The sequence below is a fragment of the Eulemur rufifrons genome, chromosome 3 (assembly GCF_041146395.1).
Source record: "Eulemur rufifrons isolate Redbay chromosome 3, OSU_ERuf_1, whole genome shotgun sequence".
Classification (NCBI taxonomy): Eukaryota; Metazoa; Chordata; class Mammalia; order Primates; family Lemuridae; genus Eulemur; species Eulemur rufifrons.
In genome coordinates this window covers 24,599,257-24,616,733 of record NC_090985.1, presented here as the reverse complement: position 1 = coordinate 24,616,733, position 17,477 = coordinate 24,599,257, and the positions used below count along the sequence as shown (strand labels likewise).

Here is a 17,477-nt window from a genome sequence, read left to right as displayed (position 1 = left end):
TGTTGTTCTAAACGGCATCCTTTAGGAGGCAATCTGTCTTTTCTCTCTGGCTGCTTTAAAATTTTTCTCTGTCTTTGGGTTTCTGCAATTTTGCTACAATATGTTTTGATATAGATGTTTTATTTGCCATACCAGGATTTTAGTGTGCTTTTTCGATATAATTATTCATGGTTTTTATCTATTTAGAAAATAATTAGTAGCCATTAATTCACTCCCCCTTGTCTGGGGGGCTTCCCCTAGGGGCACAGCCAATGACTGACAGGGGAGTATGGCAGACCCCCAGCTCGGATGAAGAAAGATGGGCACCTAAAGTGCCCACCACACGGATGGGGCAGGGTGATAGGGTGGACATCCTGGAGCAGCCTCAGCCTGCCTGGCCTCTACCCTGCCCTCCTCCGCACCCTCTGCCCAGGGCCTCGCAGTCTGTCCTCCAGCAGTCACCCAGTTTTTTTTTTTTTTTTGCCTGCAGACATCTGGCCTCAGGCCAGCATCTTCACGAAGGCCCCTCTGTCCCAGGTAGGATGTGGTGGCTGAGCTCAGAGCCTGAAGCCCAGGACAACAGCACCTGTGTACCTCTGACACACACCCAACCCCAGGACAAAGACATGAGAGGTAGGAACCACAGGAAGGTTGGAATTGCTTTTATTGTGGGGTGGGGGCTGCAGAGCCCCCCACCCATGGTCAGGTTAGTGTTCTGCCCTCACAGAGGCAGCCGGCAGCCTGGCACCTCCACCTGCTGCCTGCCTGGGTTAGTGGAACATGCAAAGCTCAGAGGGTGGAGGCAGGGATAGGGGCCACCAAGGCCAGGGGCTGGATGGCACTGGGGGGGTCAGTGCAGATAGCTCAGCAGCATCCCTGGGCCACATGATGTGGGGCTGGGGCTCCCTGGGAGACAGGCAGGCAGGTCCCCAGGGTAGGGTTCCACAGGGCCCACAGAAAGGACAGGTCTATAGAATCCCGGGCCATGCCCAGCCAGGAACATCGGTCTCCCACCCTGGATCTGGGTCCTCGGGGCCTGGGGTTCGAGGGCAGACACAGAAGGCACTTACTAGGGGAGCTGAGGCTGGAAGGCTGAAGCCAGAGGCCAGGGGTCTCAGGAGTGTGTGGGGGTGAGGGGTGAGCTAGAAGGCAGAGCTCAGATGGCGCTGCAGGAGCTGGGAGGGGACGGGACCAGGCTGGGACCTAGCCTGGGCCAGCTGGCTCCTCGTCTTCCCATGGGGAAGGGGCTTCTCTGAGCAGGCAGGAAAAGATGGCTGGCCCGGGACCGCCTCCCTCCCCAGCAAGGCCCACTGAGCAGGCCAGTCCTGGAAACACTGGGAAGAAAATGCTGGCCGAGGGCCCTGTGTATAGGACTGGCACCAGCTGCCATTGGCAGCTAGAACTGGCAGGTGGGTGTCCAGTGGGCCACTTTATGGGGCTGGGGGTCTCGCCCAGACAGAACCCTCCCTGGGGAGACAGGAGGGGTGGGCTAGGGCCCAGCTCTGGACCCTCCAAGGCACCTGGCTGTGATGAGTGGCAGGTAGAAGGGAGTGGGGAGACCCGCAAGGGTGAGGTGGTCAGTGGGGCTGGGCCAACCCTGTCCCCCAAGATACAGGCTGTCTGGACAGCAGATATATATTAATATGTTAGTCTGGTCTTTTTGGTTAAATTTTAGGCACCACTTGGGAGGAAGACACATTTAAACATTAAAGAAAGACCCCAGCGCCTCGACAGGGAGCCTGGCCACATGCAGAGCGCGAGGGCAGGGTGCAGGCAGGGACTCAGGCCACTGCAGACTCAGGACCCCCCAGGGAGGCCGAGGGCCCTGAGGCGTAGCGGCGGCCATAGCCCGAGGAGGAGTAGGAGGAGGAAGAGAAGGTCATGGAGAAGCCAGAGCCAGTAGCGTCGAAGCTGCCACGGCGGGAACCAGCCCGGGAGCCGGTGCGGGAGCCAGTGCGAGAGCCGGCAGTGGAGCCAGAGCCGCTGACGCTATAGGGGCTATAATAGCCCTTGCTGGACTGGGCGGCAGCCTCCAGCAGCCGCAGCCCCGTGCCCTCCTCCACCATGCTGCGGTCCAGTGCATCCTTGTAGGAGATCTTGAGCTTGGTCTTGGGGCAGGTGAGGTACTTGGAGTAGGCGCCAACATCACGAAGCTTCTGGGCTGTACGGGCATCCACGGTACCACGCTGCAGGGCCTCGTCAAGAGGCACGCGACCTGGCGTGTCAGGCTCAATCAGGCCACCCGTCAGGTACTGCACCTCCAGGAAGCGCTGGCCTGCCTCGTAGTACAGCCAACCTTTCTTTAGGGCCTGGGCGGCTGACATCTTGGTCTTGGTGCGCGGGTCCTCAAAGCCGCAGAAAGCCTTCTGGGCCAGGTTGATGCGATCCACCATGATGCGGTCCACCAGGCCCTTGTTGACAGCCTCAGTGACAGGGTAGCGCTCACCGGTGCTGGGGTCGATGATGCCCCCAGTGCAGGCCTGTGCCTCCAGCAGCCGCTGGCCTGTGATGTTGTCAACCAGGTTGCGGTGCATGGCCTCCGTTATGGACACCTTCTCCAGGGTCTCCGTGTCCAGGATGCCAGCCACTGGGCCCGTCTCCTCAGTGGGGTCAGACCAGGAGGCCAGCGGGGTCCTGGCAACGGCAGGGCTGCTGGGGTAGGAGGAGGAAGAACCCACCGAGGAGGAGCGGGAGCGGAAGCCGCTGGCGTTGCCCGAGAGCATGTCTGCGAACTCAGTGATGGAGAGCGTGCCAGCACGGTACTGGTCCAGCGCCGAGCGGTCGATGAGGTTCTTGGCAATAGCTTCGTCGATGTCGTACTGGCGGCCAGAGCGGCGGTCAATAATCATGGACTTGACCACACCATCCGAGGAAGAGATGGTGATCTCTTCCCACTCGCACTCCTGCTCGGATAGCTCCAGGTACGTCTGGTGATCAATCAGGCCCTTACGGTAGGCCTCATATACTGACATCTCTTTGCCTGTCTCGGGGTCCACGATCACCACACGGCGCTTGCGCACTGAGGACTTGGAGGATGTCTTCCGTTCCCGCTTCTTCTCCTTCAGTGGCAGGAGGCGCAGACCCGTCTGAGGGTCAGTGATGCAGCGCTCCATCAGCTGCAGGTAGGTGAGATTCTCTTCTGTGTTGGGGTCAAAGAAGCCCTTGGTGTCATCTGAGGGATCAGTCAGGATCTCATTCATCTCTTCGTCAAAGAGGCCACGCTTGTAGGCCACCTCCACGGGCAGCCGGTGGCTCTCCTCAGGGTCAATGATGCCGCCCGTGGCGATCTGGGCCTCCAGCAGGCGGATGCCGTGGTCCTTCAGGATCAGGCCCTTCTTCATGGCCTGGAAGAGGGAGATGAGCTTCCCGGAATAGGGGTCCTTGTAGCCAGTGACAGCACGCTCAGCTGACAGCAACTTGTCCTTGAACTCGGGGCCCACAATGCCCATACGCACGGCTTCCTCCACAGTCAGCTTGAGTCCCTTGATGGGGTCGATGACGTAGCCAGTGGCTGCTTGTGCCTCTAGGAGCTCAAAGGCTGTGCCAGGGCGAATAATGCCTTTCTTCATGGCTTGGTACACTGACAGCCGCTCTTTGGTGGCGTCGACAAAGACACCAGCAATGCTGCTGGTGCCCTCGAGGAACTTCTGCAGGTTCTTGGTGACCTCCTCGATGGAGGCCAGGCCCTCCTGCAGCTGCAGCGCTGTGGCCTCGTCCATGACTTGTGAGCGCACCAACTCCTCCACAGTGATCTGCTTGCGCAGACCGCGGAAGGTCAGCTTACGGGCATCCGAGAGTGGCAGGAGCAGCTGGCCGCTGTTCTCGTCGCGGCGGCACCGCCTGAGCAGCTGCGTATAGCTGAGGCGCTCATCGGTAGAGGGGTCTACATAGCTGCGCACATCGCTGGGCTCTGACAACTGGTCGTGCGTGTCCTTGTTGAGGTAGCCTCGTTGGTAAGCCACTTCCAGTGGGAGGTGGAAGCCCAGGCGAGGGTCCACAATGCCACCTGTGGCCAGTTGGGCATCCAGCAGCCGCAGGGCCTCCTCAGCAGGGATCAGCTCCTTCTTCATGGCCTGGAACAGCGAGATGGTCTGCTCGGTGTACGGGTCTCGGTAGCCAGTAACTGCCCGCTCAGCCCAGAGCAACCGGTCGTGCAGCTCAGGGCCCACCAGGCCCTTCCGCACAGCCTCATCCACGGTCAGCCGCTCACCCTTCACTGGGTCCAGCAGGAAGCCCGTGGCCGCCTGTGCCTCCAGCAGCAAGCGCGCCACCTCAGCACTCAGCAACCCCTTCTTGAGGGCCTGGTAGATGGTCATCGTCTGCTTAGAGCCAGGCAGATAGACACCAGCCACACAGCCTGTGCCATAGAGGTAGCGCCAGGCAGACTCTGCCTCGAGGGCCTCACGAAGGCTCTTGGTGCCCTCCCGGAGCAGGTTGTAGGTCTCGAGGGAGATGACCCGGGCCTCGTACAGGTCCTCGGCAGTGAGACGGCGGCGCACGTAATCATAGGAGGCCAGGTTCTGCTGGCGCACGATCTCCGTCTTCTCGATAATCTCGATGATAATAATGATCATGCGCTCCTTGGTCACCCGGCCAGCCTGGAAGTCAGCCATCAGCCGGGCCCGCTGCTCCTCAGGTATCAAGTCTGACTGCATCACCTCCCACAGGGTCATGGTAGAGCCTCCATGGCCACCACCACCAGGAATGTCAATCTGTGTCTCCTCAAACGCCTTCCGTGTCTCCTCCTCCGTGTACACCTGTGTGGTCTCCAGCACCTCGGCCTTCTCTGCCCCTTTTAGCGGCAAGAGGCGCAGGCCTGTCTCAGGGTCTTCCACGCAGCGCTCCAGCAGCTGCAGGTAGGTGAGGTTCTCGTGCGTGTTGGGGTCGAAGAAGCCCTTGGTGTCGTCGCTCGGGTCTGCCAGGATGCGGTTCATTTCCTCATCAAAGTAGCCACGCTGGTAGGCCACGTCCACGGGCAGACGGTGGCTGTGCACAGGGTCGATGATGCCACCCGTGGCGATCTGGGCCTCTAGCAGGCGGATGCCATGGTCCCTGAGGACCAGGCCCTTCTTCATGGCCTGAAAGAGGGAAATGGTGGAGCCTGAGTAGGGGTCCTTGTAGCCAGTGACGGCCTTCTCAGCTGACAGAAGTTTCTCGTGCAGCTCAGGGCCCACAACACCAGCCTTCACAGCCTCATTGACGTACAGGCGCTGGTTCCGTATGGGGTCCAGCAGAAAGCCAGTGGCTGCCTGCGCCTCAAGCAGGAGCGTGGCTGTGCTGGGTCTGAGCAGGCCCCGGCGCATGGCCTCATAGATAGTCACTTTCTCCTTAGAGTCCTCCAAGTAGATGCCAGCGAGGCAGCCACTGCCCTGCAGCAGTGTCCGCACGGAGCCCAGCTCCGAGAGGTCCTTGACAGATGTCTTGCCATCCTTGAGCTGCTCGAACTGGGCTCTGCTGAGGATCCTGGCAGCCAGGAGCTCGCTTGCTGGTACAGGGGCCCGGAGGCCGCTGAAGGACAGCCTCTCCCGCCGCAGAGTCTCCACCTCTTCTACAATGGTGATGATGATCTTGATGACCTTTTCCACAGTGACCTTGCCTGTGCGGAACTGCCGCAGCAGCTCCTGCCGCTGCTCTGCCGTGAAGTACTCAGAGCTGATGAGCTCCCAGATGGTCACTGTCTTACCCTTGAAACCACCTACAGGGACCTCGACTGTCGTCTTCTCAAAGGTTTCACGGGCCTGGAGCTCGGAGTAGAGCTCCTCCTGCCGGTCCCGTGCAGCCTTCTCTGAGAGTGACAGCAGCTTCAGCCCGGTCAGCTGGTCGGGCCGGCACTGCTGCTGGAGCTGGCCATACGTGACCGGCTCCTGTGTGCTGGGGTCACGGTAGGCCTTGGTATCATCCTTGGGTGCTGACAGGGCCCTGCTGGTCTCCTCATCCAGGTAACCCCGGGCACAGGCAACATCCAGGGGTACACGGTGGCTCTTGCTGGGGTCCACGATGCCCCCCGTGGATAGCTGAGCATCCAGCAGGCGTAGGCCCTGCTCCCGGGGGATGAGGCCCTTCCTCAGGGCCTGGAATAGGGAGACGCTCTGCCCTGTGTAGGGGTCCCTGTAGCCTGTCACAGCCTTCTCAGCTGACAGCAGCTTCTCGTGCAGCTCGGGGCCTACCAGGCCAGCACGCACTGCCTCGTCCACAGTCAACCGGGCGCTAGTGGCAGGGTCGATGATGTGCCCAGTGCCGGCCTGGGCCTCTAGCAAGGCCACAGCCACGTCAGGCTGCAGCAGGTCTTTCTTCAGGGTCTCGTAGATACTCAGCTTCTGCCCCGCCTCCTCTAGCCATATGCCTGCGATGACGTTGGCACCCCGCAAAGCCTGCCGCACGGCATCCATCTCAGCCACCTCTCGCACCGCGCGCTCGCCCCGCTGTAGCTGGCGGTAGAGATCATGGTCAATGACCCTGCTCTCCAGTAGCTCGGCAGCAGGCACCAGGGTGCGCAGGCCCTCGAAGTACAGCTGGCCCTTCTGCTCCTGCTCCTCCAGCACTGTGATAACAATCTTAATGACCTTCTCCACTGTGATCCGGCCCGTGCGGAACTGCCGCAGCAGGTCCCTCCGCTGCTCTGCTGTGAAGTACTCCGAGTTGATGAGCTCCCAGATGGTCACTGTCTTGCCTTGGAACTTGCCGAACGGTGCAGACACGGTGGCCTTCTCGAAGACGTCCCGGGCCTCTGAGTCTGTGTAGACCAGCTCCCCACCCTTGGCAGCCTTATCTGTGAGTGGCAGGAGGCACAGGCCTGTCTCAGGGTCTTCCACGCAGCGCTCCAGCAGCTGCAGGTAGGTGAGGTTCTCATGGGTGTTGGGGTCGAAGAAGCCCTTGGTGTCGTCGCTCGGGTCCACCAGGACGCGGTTCATCTCCTCATCAAAGTAGCCGAGTTGGTAGGCCATGTCCACAGGCAGGCGGTGGCTGTGCACGGGGTCGATAATACCACCCGTGGCGATCTGGGCCTCCAGCAGGCGGATGCCGTGGTCCCGCACGATGAGGTCCTTCTTCATGGCCTGGAAGAGGGAGATCTGCTCCCCAGTGTAGGGGTCTTTGTAGCCAGTGACGGCGCGCTCAGCTGACAGCAGCTTGTGGTGCAGCTCAGGGCCCACAACACCCTCTTTCACAGCCTCGTTGACTGTCAGCCGCCGGTTTCGCACAGGGTCCAGCAGGAAGCCTGAGGCTGCCTGGGCCTCAAGCAGGATGAGGGCTGTGCCGGGGCTCAGTAGCTGCCTCTGCAGGGCCGTGTAGACACTCAGCTTCTCGTTGGTGGGCTTCAACAGCAGCCCTGCAATGCTGCTGCGGCCCTGCAGGTACCGGTGCACGTCCTCCCGCCGTGCAAGCTCGGCCACTGTGGTGTGGCCCTGCGCCAGGCGCTGCAACTCGTCCGTGCTCAGGATGCCTGCCTCCTGCAGCCGTTGGGCTGGCACCTTCCGCCGAAGGCCATCGAAGGTGTGCTCAGGCTCCACCTCCACAGCCGGACCATCGGGAGCATCCCGGCCATTGGGCAGGGCCTTTGAGGTTGCCGCCTGTAAGGCAGCGACCTCCTCGGAGTGTGCAAGTGCAGCCTGGTGCTCCTCCTCCAGGCGCTGCAGCCGCTCACGAAGTCTCTGGTTCTCCTCAGCCAGCAGCTTCTCCTGTTGCCGCCGCTGCTGCTCCAGCCGCTGCAGCTCCTCCTGCTGGTGCCGCACACCTTCCTCCGCCTCACGCTGACGCCGCCGTGCCTCCTCCATGCTGGCAACCAGCTGCTGCCGCTCCTGCTCCATCTGCTGCTGCTGCCGCTGCTGCTCCTCGCGCAGCTGCTGTGCCTTGGCCACCTCGTCCTGGAAGAGCTGTTCCAGCTTGGCCTTCTCCTGCTCGATGAAGCGCTCACGCTGTAGCAGGCTGTCTTTCTCGGAGAGGAAACTCTGCTGCAGGGCCTGTGTTTCCTGCAACAGCTGCTCCTGCTGCACCATCTGCATCTGTAGAGAAGGGAGTTGGAAGTCAGGGACCACCGGCCCGGGAACACCTGCCACCCCACCCCAGGGTAGATCCCCAGGGTCCACCCACTGCATGGAGAGAGGGCTGGTACCTCTTCGGACTTGAGCTGCAGCAATTTGGCCTCCTGCTTGAGCTTCTCCTTCTCACGCTCCAGCTCAGCGATGGCCTCCCGCAGGCGCTCAGCATCATGGTCGCTCTGCTGCCGCTGGATCTCAAGTGTCTGCACCAGTGTCACCTTTTCCTGCGTGGCGAGCTCTGTGCGGTGCAGCTTCTCACCAATCTCCTCTGCCTGCTTCCGGAAGCGCTGGGCGTCCTCCTCGGCACGGGCCTGGGCCCGGCTCATCTCAGCCACACGCAGCTTGAGGCGCTCAGCCTCGGCGCTCATCTCCAGCTGCCGCTGCCGCTCTGCCTCCAACGTCCGCTGGAAACCCTGCGTCTCCTGTGCCAGCTGCTGTGCCATTTGCTCCTTGTCCTCCTGCAGCCTCCGGGCCTGCTCCTGCGCCAGCTCTTTTTGTTGCTGCAGCAGCTCAGCCTCGGCCTTGAGCCTCGTGGCCTCCTGTACTGCCTGCATCTTCTCCTTGAGCATCTTCTCAGCCAGGGTCCGCTGTTGTGCTAGGTCTTCCTCCGCCAACTGCCGCAGCCGTGCAGCCTCCTGAGCTGCTATGCTCAGTCGCGCAGCCTCCTCTGCCACCTGCTTCATCTTCTCGGCCTCCTCCTGCAGGAACCGCTGTGTGTTGTCCTTGTCACGCAAGATGAGTGCACGGTTCTCTGCCTCAATGCGAGCCTTGAGCTTGCCCAGCTCCTCCATCTGTACACGCACCGAGAAGAGCTCCTCCTCCACCTGGTTGCGCTGGCGGGTGGCCTCTGTTGCCTCCGCCTTTAGCCGCTGCAGCTCTTCATCCAGGAGGCTCTTCTGGTGGTCAGTCTCCTCCAGCTGCAGCCGCAGTGTCGTTAGTTCCTGCTCCACCTGTGCCTTCTGTCGCAGCGTCTGCTCAGCAAACTTCTTGTGCTTCTCCATCTCTGCATCAGCTGCCTGCTTCTGCCGCAAGGCCGCCTGTTCTGCCTGTGCCCGCCGTGCTGCCTCTTGCTCGGCCTCCTTGCGCAGTTTCTCTGCAGCTGCCTGCGCCTGCGCCCGGGCCTGTGCCTGCTCCTCTGCTGACTGCTTCAGCCGCTCGGCCTCTTCCACCTGCCGCCGGGACTGTGCCGCCTCACGCTCGGCCTGCTCCCGTGCCGCCTCTGCCTCTTCGGCCGCTCGCCGCGCTGTCTCAGCCTCACCACGCAGCCGCTCCAGCATGCTCTGCTCCTGCTGCAGTGTCTGCTGCAGCTCCTCCTCCTTCTGTTGCACTGCGAAGGCATGCGCCTTCTCCTCTGCCTGCAGCCGCTTCTGGGCAGCTTCCTGGGCTAGCTGCAGCTGCCGGGCTGACTCCTGTTCTGCTCGCTCCCGCAGGCGCCGTGCCTCTTCCACCTTGGCTTTGAGTCGCTCCACTTCCTCTAGTGCTGCCCTGCGCTGCCGTGCAGCTTCCTCCTCGGCTGCCAGGCTCTTTTGCACGCGCTCCTCTGCCTCGTGGCGCCGCTGTTCCTCCTCAGCTGCCAACTGCCGCTGCCGTGCAGCCTCCATCTCGGCCTGTTCCTTGCTGCGCAGGGTGTCCTCAGCGTTGCTGCGAATGCGCCCCAGCTCCAGCTCCAGCTCCGCCTTGCCAGCAGCTGCCTTCTCAAAGCTTGCCTTCAGTGCCAGGATCTCTTCCTCTACCTGCCGCCGCTGCCGCAGTGTGTCCTCCACCAACCCCTTCTGCCGCTCCAGCTCACTCTCCGATGCCTTACGCAGCTGGGCCAGGCGCTCCTCTATGTCAGCCTTGTGCTGCGCAGCCTGCTCCTCTAGCCGGCGCCGCTGGAAGGCCTCATCTTCTGCCAGCCGTCGCAGGCGCTCATTCTCCGCCTCCTTCTCCTTGAGCGCGATCTCCGCCTCCGTCTTAAGCCGCGTGGCTTCGCTGATGGCAGCCAGCTTCTCGGCAAGCACACGCTCTGCCTCGGCCCGCTGCCGTGCTGCATCCTCCTCAGCCAGCTGCCGCTGCCGCTTGGCCTCCTCCGCCAGGGCACGCAGGCGGGCAGCTTCCTCAGCCAGCTCACGGAACCGGCTGGCCTCAGCCTCCAGTCTCTGCTTAGACTTCTCACTGGTGGAGCGTGACTCCTCCTCGGCCCGTGCCTTGCTGGCCAGCAGCACCTCCATCTCAGCCCTCACCTTGGCCAGCTCGGCCTCCAACTCCTGGCGCTTCTGCGTGGCTGCGGCCACCTCGCGCTGCAGCCGGGCAAGCTCCTCCTCCAACAGCTGCCGCTGCTGCTCCCCCTGCTCTGTCTCAGCCCGCAGGCGGATCAGCTCCTGCTCCGCGGCCAGGCGCTGCTGCGCAGTGCCCTCTGCCAGCTGCCGCTGCTTCTCCAGCTCCTGCTCGGCCAGTTCCCGCTGGCGCACGGCCTGCTCCTCCGCTTTCCCGCGTCGCCGTGCCTCACGCTCTGCCTCCTCTTTCTGCTTCTCAGCCTCAGCCTGTGCCAGGCTCTTCTGCTGCGCCACCTCCTCTGCCTGCAGCCGCAGCCTTAGCGCCTCATTGGCCTTCAGCTGCCAGCGCTCCAGCTCACGCTCTGCCTCCTCGCGGGCACGCTCGGCCTCTGCCTGCTGCTGTGCCCGCCGCTCAGCCTCCTCCCGCAGCTGTGCCACTGCCACGTGTTCCTCCTGCAGAGTGCGCTCCAGCTGCGCTGTCTTCTCTGCGAAGGAGGCACGCTTGCTCTGTAGCTCCACCTCCGCGCTGCGCTGGGCTGTCTCCAGGGCCACCTGCACCTGGCGTGCCCGCTCTGCCTCGGCCTGCCGCAGCCGCCGCTCTGCCTCCTCAGCCTGCAGCCGCAGCTCCTCCAGTGCCTGCAGGGCCCGCTGCTTCTCTCGAGCTGCCTCAGCCTCGGCCTTCACGCGCAGGGCCAACTCTGCCTCTGCCTGCCGCTTGCGTTGGCTCTCGTCCTGCACCTGCTTCCGCAAGCGCTCGGCCTCCTCCTGTGCCTGCCGCTTCTGCGCCTCAGCTTCCTCTGCCCGCGCGCGCAGCGCTTGCAGCTCCCCCTCTGCCCCACTGCGCTGGCGCTCAGTTGCCTCCAGCTGCAGGCGCACAATGCGGATCTCCTCCTCGATGCGCAGCTGGCTACGTTCAGCCGCCTCCACCTGCTGGGCCTTGGCCTGGATCTCTGCCTCCGAGCTCTGCCGCAGATGCTGCAGCTCCTCCTGGATGCTACGCTTCTGCTGCTGTGCATCCACCGCCGCCTCCTCCCGCCGTACCACCTCCTCTTGCATGCGCTGCTGCAGCTCCTGTGCCTCCCGCTCTGCCTGAGCCTTTGCCTGGGCGTGTGCCTCGGCCAGCTGCCGCTGCTTCTCCAGCGCAGCCTCCACCTCGGCCAGCCGCTCCCGCTCCTCTGCCCGCTGCTGCTCAGCCAGCCTCTGAGGCCGCGGCAGAGAGAGGAAGAGAACCAGAGAGAGCGTGAGCATGGGACAGGTGCCAGGTGCTCACAGGACACAGCACTACCACAGTTCACTTGGACAGCGCGATGCAGGGGGATCAGAGAGGACAGAGGTCCCAGCCCGGCCAAGGAGACAGCGTGCACCCGCCCAGGGCACTCGGGCAGTGAGCGCAGCCAGCCCCACCGTGCTCACCAGCCTGGGGAAGGAGGCCTAGGTGTCCTCCCCTCTTCCCCGCAGACAGGCGACGGAGACAGACAAACGGATGGGGGGAGAAAGAGAGAGCAAAGCAGGAGGCTTGTAGGGTCTGTGAGCTGTGCCTACCACACAGCCCTGCCTGAGCTCTGCTGGAGGCCAGTGGGCCTGGCACCCACCGCAGAGCCCCTCTCTCCAGTCAGGGGCCATTCCCAAAGCCCAGTGGGGTTGGCTGGGGCAGGGCAGAGTGGCCAGAGTGGGCACAGCAGTACAGCTCTGAGCCAGCTCACAAGAGGGACTTTCCAGCCAGCAGCTTCGAGCAGAAAGGAGACAGGGCCACAGGCAGCCCAAACCACAGGGGCAGCTGAGAGGCAGGAAGGAACTGAATAGGTGGGCACCACTTCCAGGCCCCCATGACCTAATGCCCCGCCACCGACTCTTCCCAGAGCAAAGGGCCAAGTGTGGAGACCAATACAGAAGCCCCAGGAAGAACGCACACGAGAGCCAGTGGGATGCTGGCAAAAGATACTCGCCAAAACAGAGGAGAAAGGAGGCGCCAGCCACTGTGGGGAGAGCAGCGCAGTGCCAGGCCAAGGGGGGACAGCCTGGGGTAGGCCGTGCTGGGGGGTAACGGGTGCTGGATAGCACCAGGCAGAAGGGGAATGAGGGGGCTACAGTAAGTGGTCTCAGACAGCTCCCTTGGCTGCATTTGTAGGGGCAGGTGGCAAGACCCTCCCCACCCCTACCCGGCCCCACCAAACGTGACCATACCTCCTCCTCCTCCATGCGCCGCAGAGTCTCGCTGATGAACTTGATATATTGGCTTGTGAGTGTGGTCAGCTCACTGTAGCGTGTGCGCAGGTCCACATACTGGAGGGTGGGGGGGGGCGCAGCCAGGGTCAGCCCTGTTGAGAGCCACACCCCCACAAGGCCCACCCAGCCCCTCACCAGGCCAGGCTCAGCCTACTCCCACCCTACCTCTTGGATGACGCTCTCTGACCCAGACTGGACCTTGGGCTTCTTGGCTGGGGAGGCCACTGGCTCAAGCTGCACCTTGTATGTAACCAGCTGGAGCTCGTAGTCCTGTGGGTACACACTGTGGTCAGGCAGCAGCTCTGTCCTCCAGCTGCCTGTGCCCAGCCCCCATACCTACCCACAGGCTTTCCCCAGCGTGGCCCAGGCTCAGGGGGCACTGCAGAGTCCTACGCCCACTGACCCCGCAAGTGTCCCTGGAAATGGGGTTGGCCAGCACAGCAGGAGGCTGGAGGCTCACCTTGATGGCATTGATGTATTGCTTCGCAAACCTCTGGCACTCCTCGACCTTCTCACTGTGTCGCTCGATCTCCTCCAGCAGGGCCTGAGGGGTAGGGTGGTCAGCACAGTGGCCACAGGGTGTGCCCTACTGCCCCCGACCCCACTGACCCTGGCCCACCTTCTCCTGCCGCAGCTGCTCCCGCACAGCCCGGCTGTCAGCCAGCGGCATGGCCTGGATCTTCTCCTGCCGCTGACGGGCGTCCTGTAGCCAGGCACCCAGCGGGTCCGCGCTCTCACGGTAGTAACGCAGCTGACGGCCCAGCTGCTCAAGTTCACGCTGCCGCACGTCGATCTGGGCCAGCACAGCCTGCCAGCGCTCCAGCAGCTGGGTGACCCGCTCCCGCCAACGCTCTACCTCCACATCCCGCTCGCTGTGCTGCTGCTGCAGCCGCTCACCCACCTCCTGTGCCCCCCGCAGCTCGTCCCGCACAGCATCAAACACAGGCTGCTGCACCTCCGCCTGGGCCCGTAGCTTCTGTTGGGGACAGGAGAGGAGGGTGCCGTTTTAGCTGGGTCCCACTGTCCCTCCGCCCCTGGCAAGGCACCAGCCCTGCAACAGTACCTTCAGTGCAGCCTTGGTCGCCTCAAGCTCTGCAGTGGTGGCAGGCACAGCCTGGGCCTCCTTGAGCTGTCCCTCGTGGGCTCTGAGCACCTCCTCTGCCCCCTGTGTGCTGCGGATCACCAGGCTGATGGTCTTGAGCCTGGAAGAGAGCGCAGCTCAGAGCCAGGCCCAAGGTGATGGAACCAGAGCCTAGGTGCCTGGTGAGTGCTGCCTGCCCAGCCCAGACCTGACCGGCCAAAGCCCTGGGGGTCAGCTGACCCCTGTGTTCACAGGCTTCAGGGAGAAAAACAGACATGTGGGGAGAAGGTGGTTTAAGCTCCAGCCCAAAGATCTGGAGGGAGGTCACATGGCTAGGAACAGCAGACTCCAAGGCCCTGAGGCAAGTGGAGCCCACAGGCTGCATTCCTGCAGCATCCTGACACCCACAGGGCCTAGGGATATAGTGATTAGCCTTCCAGCCCAAGACTGGGTGAGGGGTACCCAGGCGAATGGCAGCTTATACCAGACAGCGACATTTCTCTCAAACATCAGTTAGTATTTGTGCGTGGAAGGTGGACGTACTGTTTATAATATAGGAGCCTAAGAAATAATACATTAGAAATACATTCCAGAAGGGCCAGGTGTGGTGGCTCACACCTGTAATCCTAGCACTCTGGGAGACCAAGGCAGGTGGATTATTTGAGCTCAGGAGTTCAAGACCAGCCTGAGCAAGAGCAAGACCCCGTCTCTACTAAAAATAGAAAGAAATTATATGGATAACTAAAAATATATAGAAAAAATTAGCCGGGTATGGTAGCACATGTCTGTAGTCCCAGCTACTTGGGAAACTGAGGCAGGAGGATTGCTTGAGCCCAGGAGTTTGAGGTTGCTGTGAGCTAGGCTGATGCCATGGTACTCTAGCCCAGGCAACAGAGTGAGACTGTCTCGGGAGGGGAAAAAAAAAACAAATATATGCCAGAAGCCCCTGAGGGGCAAGGCAGGAATGGGACAGATGAGAAACAGGGTGGAGAAAGATTTCTCACTACTCTACTGAAAGTGGATCCACATGAAGGTACTTTTTTATGCCCCTGAATTAAAATTTGCTGAAATAAGCAGCAAAGAAAGCGTAGAAGAGGCCCTGTGGCTGGGCATCAGCAGGCAGGAGGGCAGGCCTGGTGGGGGCTCTGGGACCAGGGGAAGATGCTGGGGAGAATGCCCAGATAGACCCTGGCACTGGGGGCCTCTTACACCCTGCCCTCCAGTATCTCACCTACTATTTCCACTCCCACCTACTCCTTGCAGGTCTCCACGCCCACCTTCCACTAAGAAGACCCTCTCTTGAGGCCACCCCTGCCCTTAGGCCAAGCCCTCCCTCCTCAGAACCTCTCTGGCCTGGGCCACCCCAACTACCCTCCTCCTCCTGAGCTCCCAATGCTGAGGCTGGGGTGGTGCTTCCTTGGTTCTTTCCTCCTTACCACTCCTTTCTGTCCACCACCTAAACTCCGTCTCTCGCCTGGGCTGGCTGCCCCGACTTCCCATAGGTTGGGTTCCCCAGGTCCTGGCTCCCTCAGCCCCTGACCTCAGTGAACAGCTCCTGCCCTCCTCCTTCTCTCTCACGCCCCATCCAATCATCAGCAAGTCCCAAGAGTATTGTCTCTGAAACACCTCAGGCTTGAATTCTTCTTGCCACCTCCACAGCCATCCCCTGGCCAGATCTCTCTATAGCCCTTAACCCAGTACCCCTCATCCCCTTGTGCCCCTCCTTCCTCTGCTCAGAATGCTCTTGTGGTCACAGCCCTCACCATAACATGACCAGCCTCTCACAGACAGGTTCACTCACTTCTCCAGGTAGATGGCAGACAGGCTGCGCACCTGCTCCAGCTTGCCGAGTGTCAGCTCCAGCTCTGAGCGCAGAGTGGGGGCAGCCGGCGATGGCTCAGGCAGGGCCAGGACTTTCTCGGCCTCCGAGGAGAGCCGGGCAACCCCCTTGCCCAGCCCCTCCACTTCAGCCTGTGCTTTCTGCAGAGAGACCAAGCAGGGGCATGCTGACCCCCAGACCTAGCACAGCACCCTTAGAAGGCCCAGGGAGGGAGGTGGGGCTGGAGAGGGACAGAGACAGGGGAGGGGAGGCGCCTGCCTGCTGCTCAGCGATTCGCTGGGCACATTCCCGGGCTGGCTCTTTATCTAGTGGCAACCGCAGGCGGTGCACAGTGCGAGTCTCCCAGGCCTCCAGCTGCAGCCGGATGTCCTTGAGCTCTGAGATGCAGCGCTGACAGCGAGACTCCTCCTGCTCGCCTGGGGGCACATTCTGGTTACTCAGTTGCCCAGCCCATAGCCAGCCACCTGCGCTCCCAGGCCCTGCTCGCCCCATACCTTGCTCCAGGCTCTGCAGCAGCTGCTGGTAGTGGCGGCTGCAGGAGCCATACTCGCGCTCGGCTATCAGCCGGTCCTCAGGCCCAAACCCACCAGCGTCCTGGCTGTCCCGCAGGAAGGCCTGGTAGTGCAGCTCCAGGCTGCGCAGGGCTTGGCGCTGCTCTTCTGGCTTCAGCGTGCGGAACTGGGGACAGGATATGGGGCTGAGCACAGGGCGAGGCAGGCTGGTCCCCTCCTCCCATTCAGAGAGCCCGCGGCCAGTGGGGAGTCATACCGTGACCAAGGACCAGGAGCGGATGAGCTGCACATCTCGGCTGAGGTTCTGCCACGCCAGAAGGCTCCGCAGGTCCACATGCAGCTGGTGCCACAATGCGACCAAGGCCTGGTGCTGGGCCTCCAGCCTGGCAAGTCAGGACATAGTCAGGGTGTCTGGGGCCCGCCTGCTGCCCACCCCTCCAGCTGCTGGACCCTGGGCCACCCACCTGGTGACGGCCTCCTGGGCTTCCTGGTTGGGTGGCGGCACGAGGAAGCACACAGAGGGCACAGCAGCCTCATTGCCAGAGCTGCTGAGCACCTTCCAGTGGGACAGCTGCGCAGGGCCCACCAGCTGGCATTCATCACCCTTGTGCACGGTCACCTGGGACAGTCAGAATCAGTAACGATGTGGCCACACCTGTGCCCTGCCTGGCCACGCCCCTCCCATGTGACACCTGGCCCAGCCCTCACCTCCACCTGCTTGTAGTCACACACGGCCAGCAGGGGCACGTGGCCCCGCACAGGGTAGGCTGGGTTGCGGGGCTTCAGCTGCACAATGGCCTTGGCTCTCCTAGCCAGGCCTGCGAGATGGCCCTTGTACTCGTTCACTTGCTCCTTCTCATCCTGTGAGGGAGGGGCAGCTCAGGTTGACACGGCCGCATCCAGACACAGGGCACATCTGGGTGAAGGCCACGAAGACCCACGGGCCTGCCACAGTGAAGCGCAGACATGCCCAGCACTCCCAGGACAAGTCTATGGGTATTTCCTGGTACTCTGGGGTCTGGAGGCACTTGGAGGCAGTAGGTGTGGCTGAGACAGGCCCCAGCAGACTTCACCCACTCTCTTCTCTCCTAATCAAGGACTGGGTGCCCTCCTGTGCCCCAGACCACCCCCTATGTCCTCCAGGACCAGGAGTACAGCCTGGCTATGCACCAGCTCCTACAGTGTTCTCTCCCCTCCCACCTCCCCTTCAGGCGGCAGGTCACCTGCCTCCCCCATCCAACCCCTGTGTGTGAGGCAAATCCCATCAAGGACTGCCCAGGCTGTGGGTCAGAGTCCACCCTGGAGCTGTCTACACCTCTCCTGCCCTCTCCCAGCCCCTGCCGACCACAGGAACCTGTCCAGTGTCCCATCCCTTCTTCCCTCCATCACCCCCCACCAAGCATGCTCTGCCCTCCTGGGTGCCCAGCCACCCCTCCGCTCTTCACAGCCTCAGACTGTGTCTGCTGCAGGCCAGAAAGCCAGTGCACTCATCTATGATAAAAGGGCTGGTGACGGCAGCTGACTTCAAGCCTCTGTTTGCTCCGTGGG

The 17,477-nt window shown here is 62.2% G+C and overlaps 1 protein-coding gene across 10 annotated transcripts in view; it reads right to left on the bottom strand.

The window, feature by feature from the left end:
- Window positions 1–590: 590 nt before the first annotated feature.
- PLEC (plectin) overlaps window positions 591–17,477 on the bottom strand; it is a 58,870-nt gene continuing 41,983 nt past the window's right edge. For 8 of the 10 annotated variants that reach the window (XM_069466781.1, XM_069466787.1, XM_069466788.1 and 5 more), the window contains exons 20-32: window positions 16,638–16,790; window positions 16,394–16,548; window positions 16,186–16,312; window positions 15,912–16,095; window positions 15,676–15,833; window positions 15,379–15,557; window positions 13,560–13,698; window positions 13,116–13,472; window positions 12,957–13,040; window positions 12,662–12,766; window positions 12,455–12,553; window positions 8,090–11,470; window positions 594–7,979 (exon numbers count right to left, since the gene is read on the bottom strand). In XM_069466781.1, the coding sequence (XP_069322882.1) occupies window positions 1,761–7,979; window positions 8,090–11,470; window positions 12,455–12,553; window positions 12,662–12,766; window positions 12,957–13,040; window positions 13,116–13,472; window positions 13,560–13,698; window positions 15,379–15,557; window positions 15,676–15,833; window positions 15,912–16,095; window positions 16,186–16,312; window positions 16,394–16,548; window positions 16,638–16,790 (11,340 nt within the window). In that variant the 3' untranslated portion in view covers window positions 594–1,760. Of the gene's footprint in view, window positions 7,980–8,089; window positions 11,471–12,454; window positions 12,554–12,661; window positions 12,767–12,956; window positions 13,041–13,115; window positions 13,473–13,559; window positions 13,699–15,378; window positions 15,558–15,675; window positions 15,834–15,911; window positions 16,096–16,185; window positions 16,313–16,393; window positions 16,549–16,637; window positions 16,791–17,477 lie in introns of all 10 variants that reach the window. The other 2 variants (XM_069466780.1, XM_069466790.1) reach the window with 2 other exon arrangements.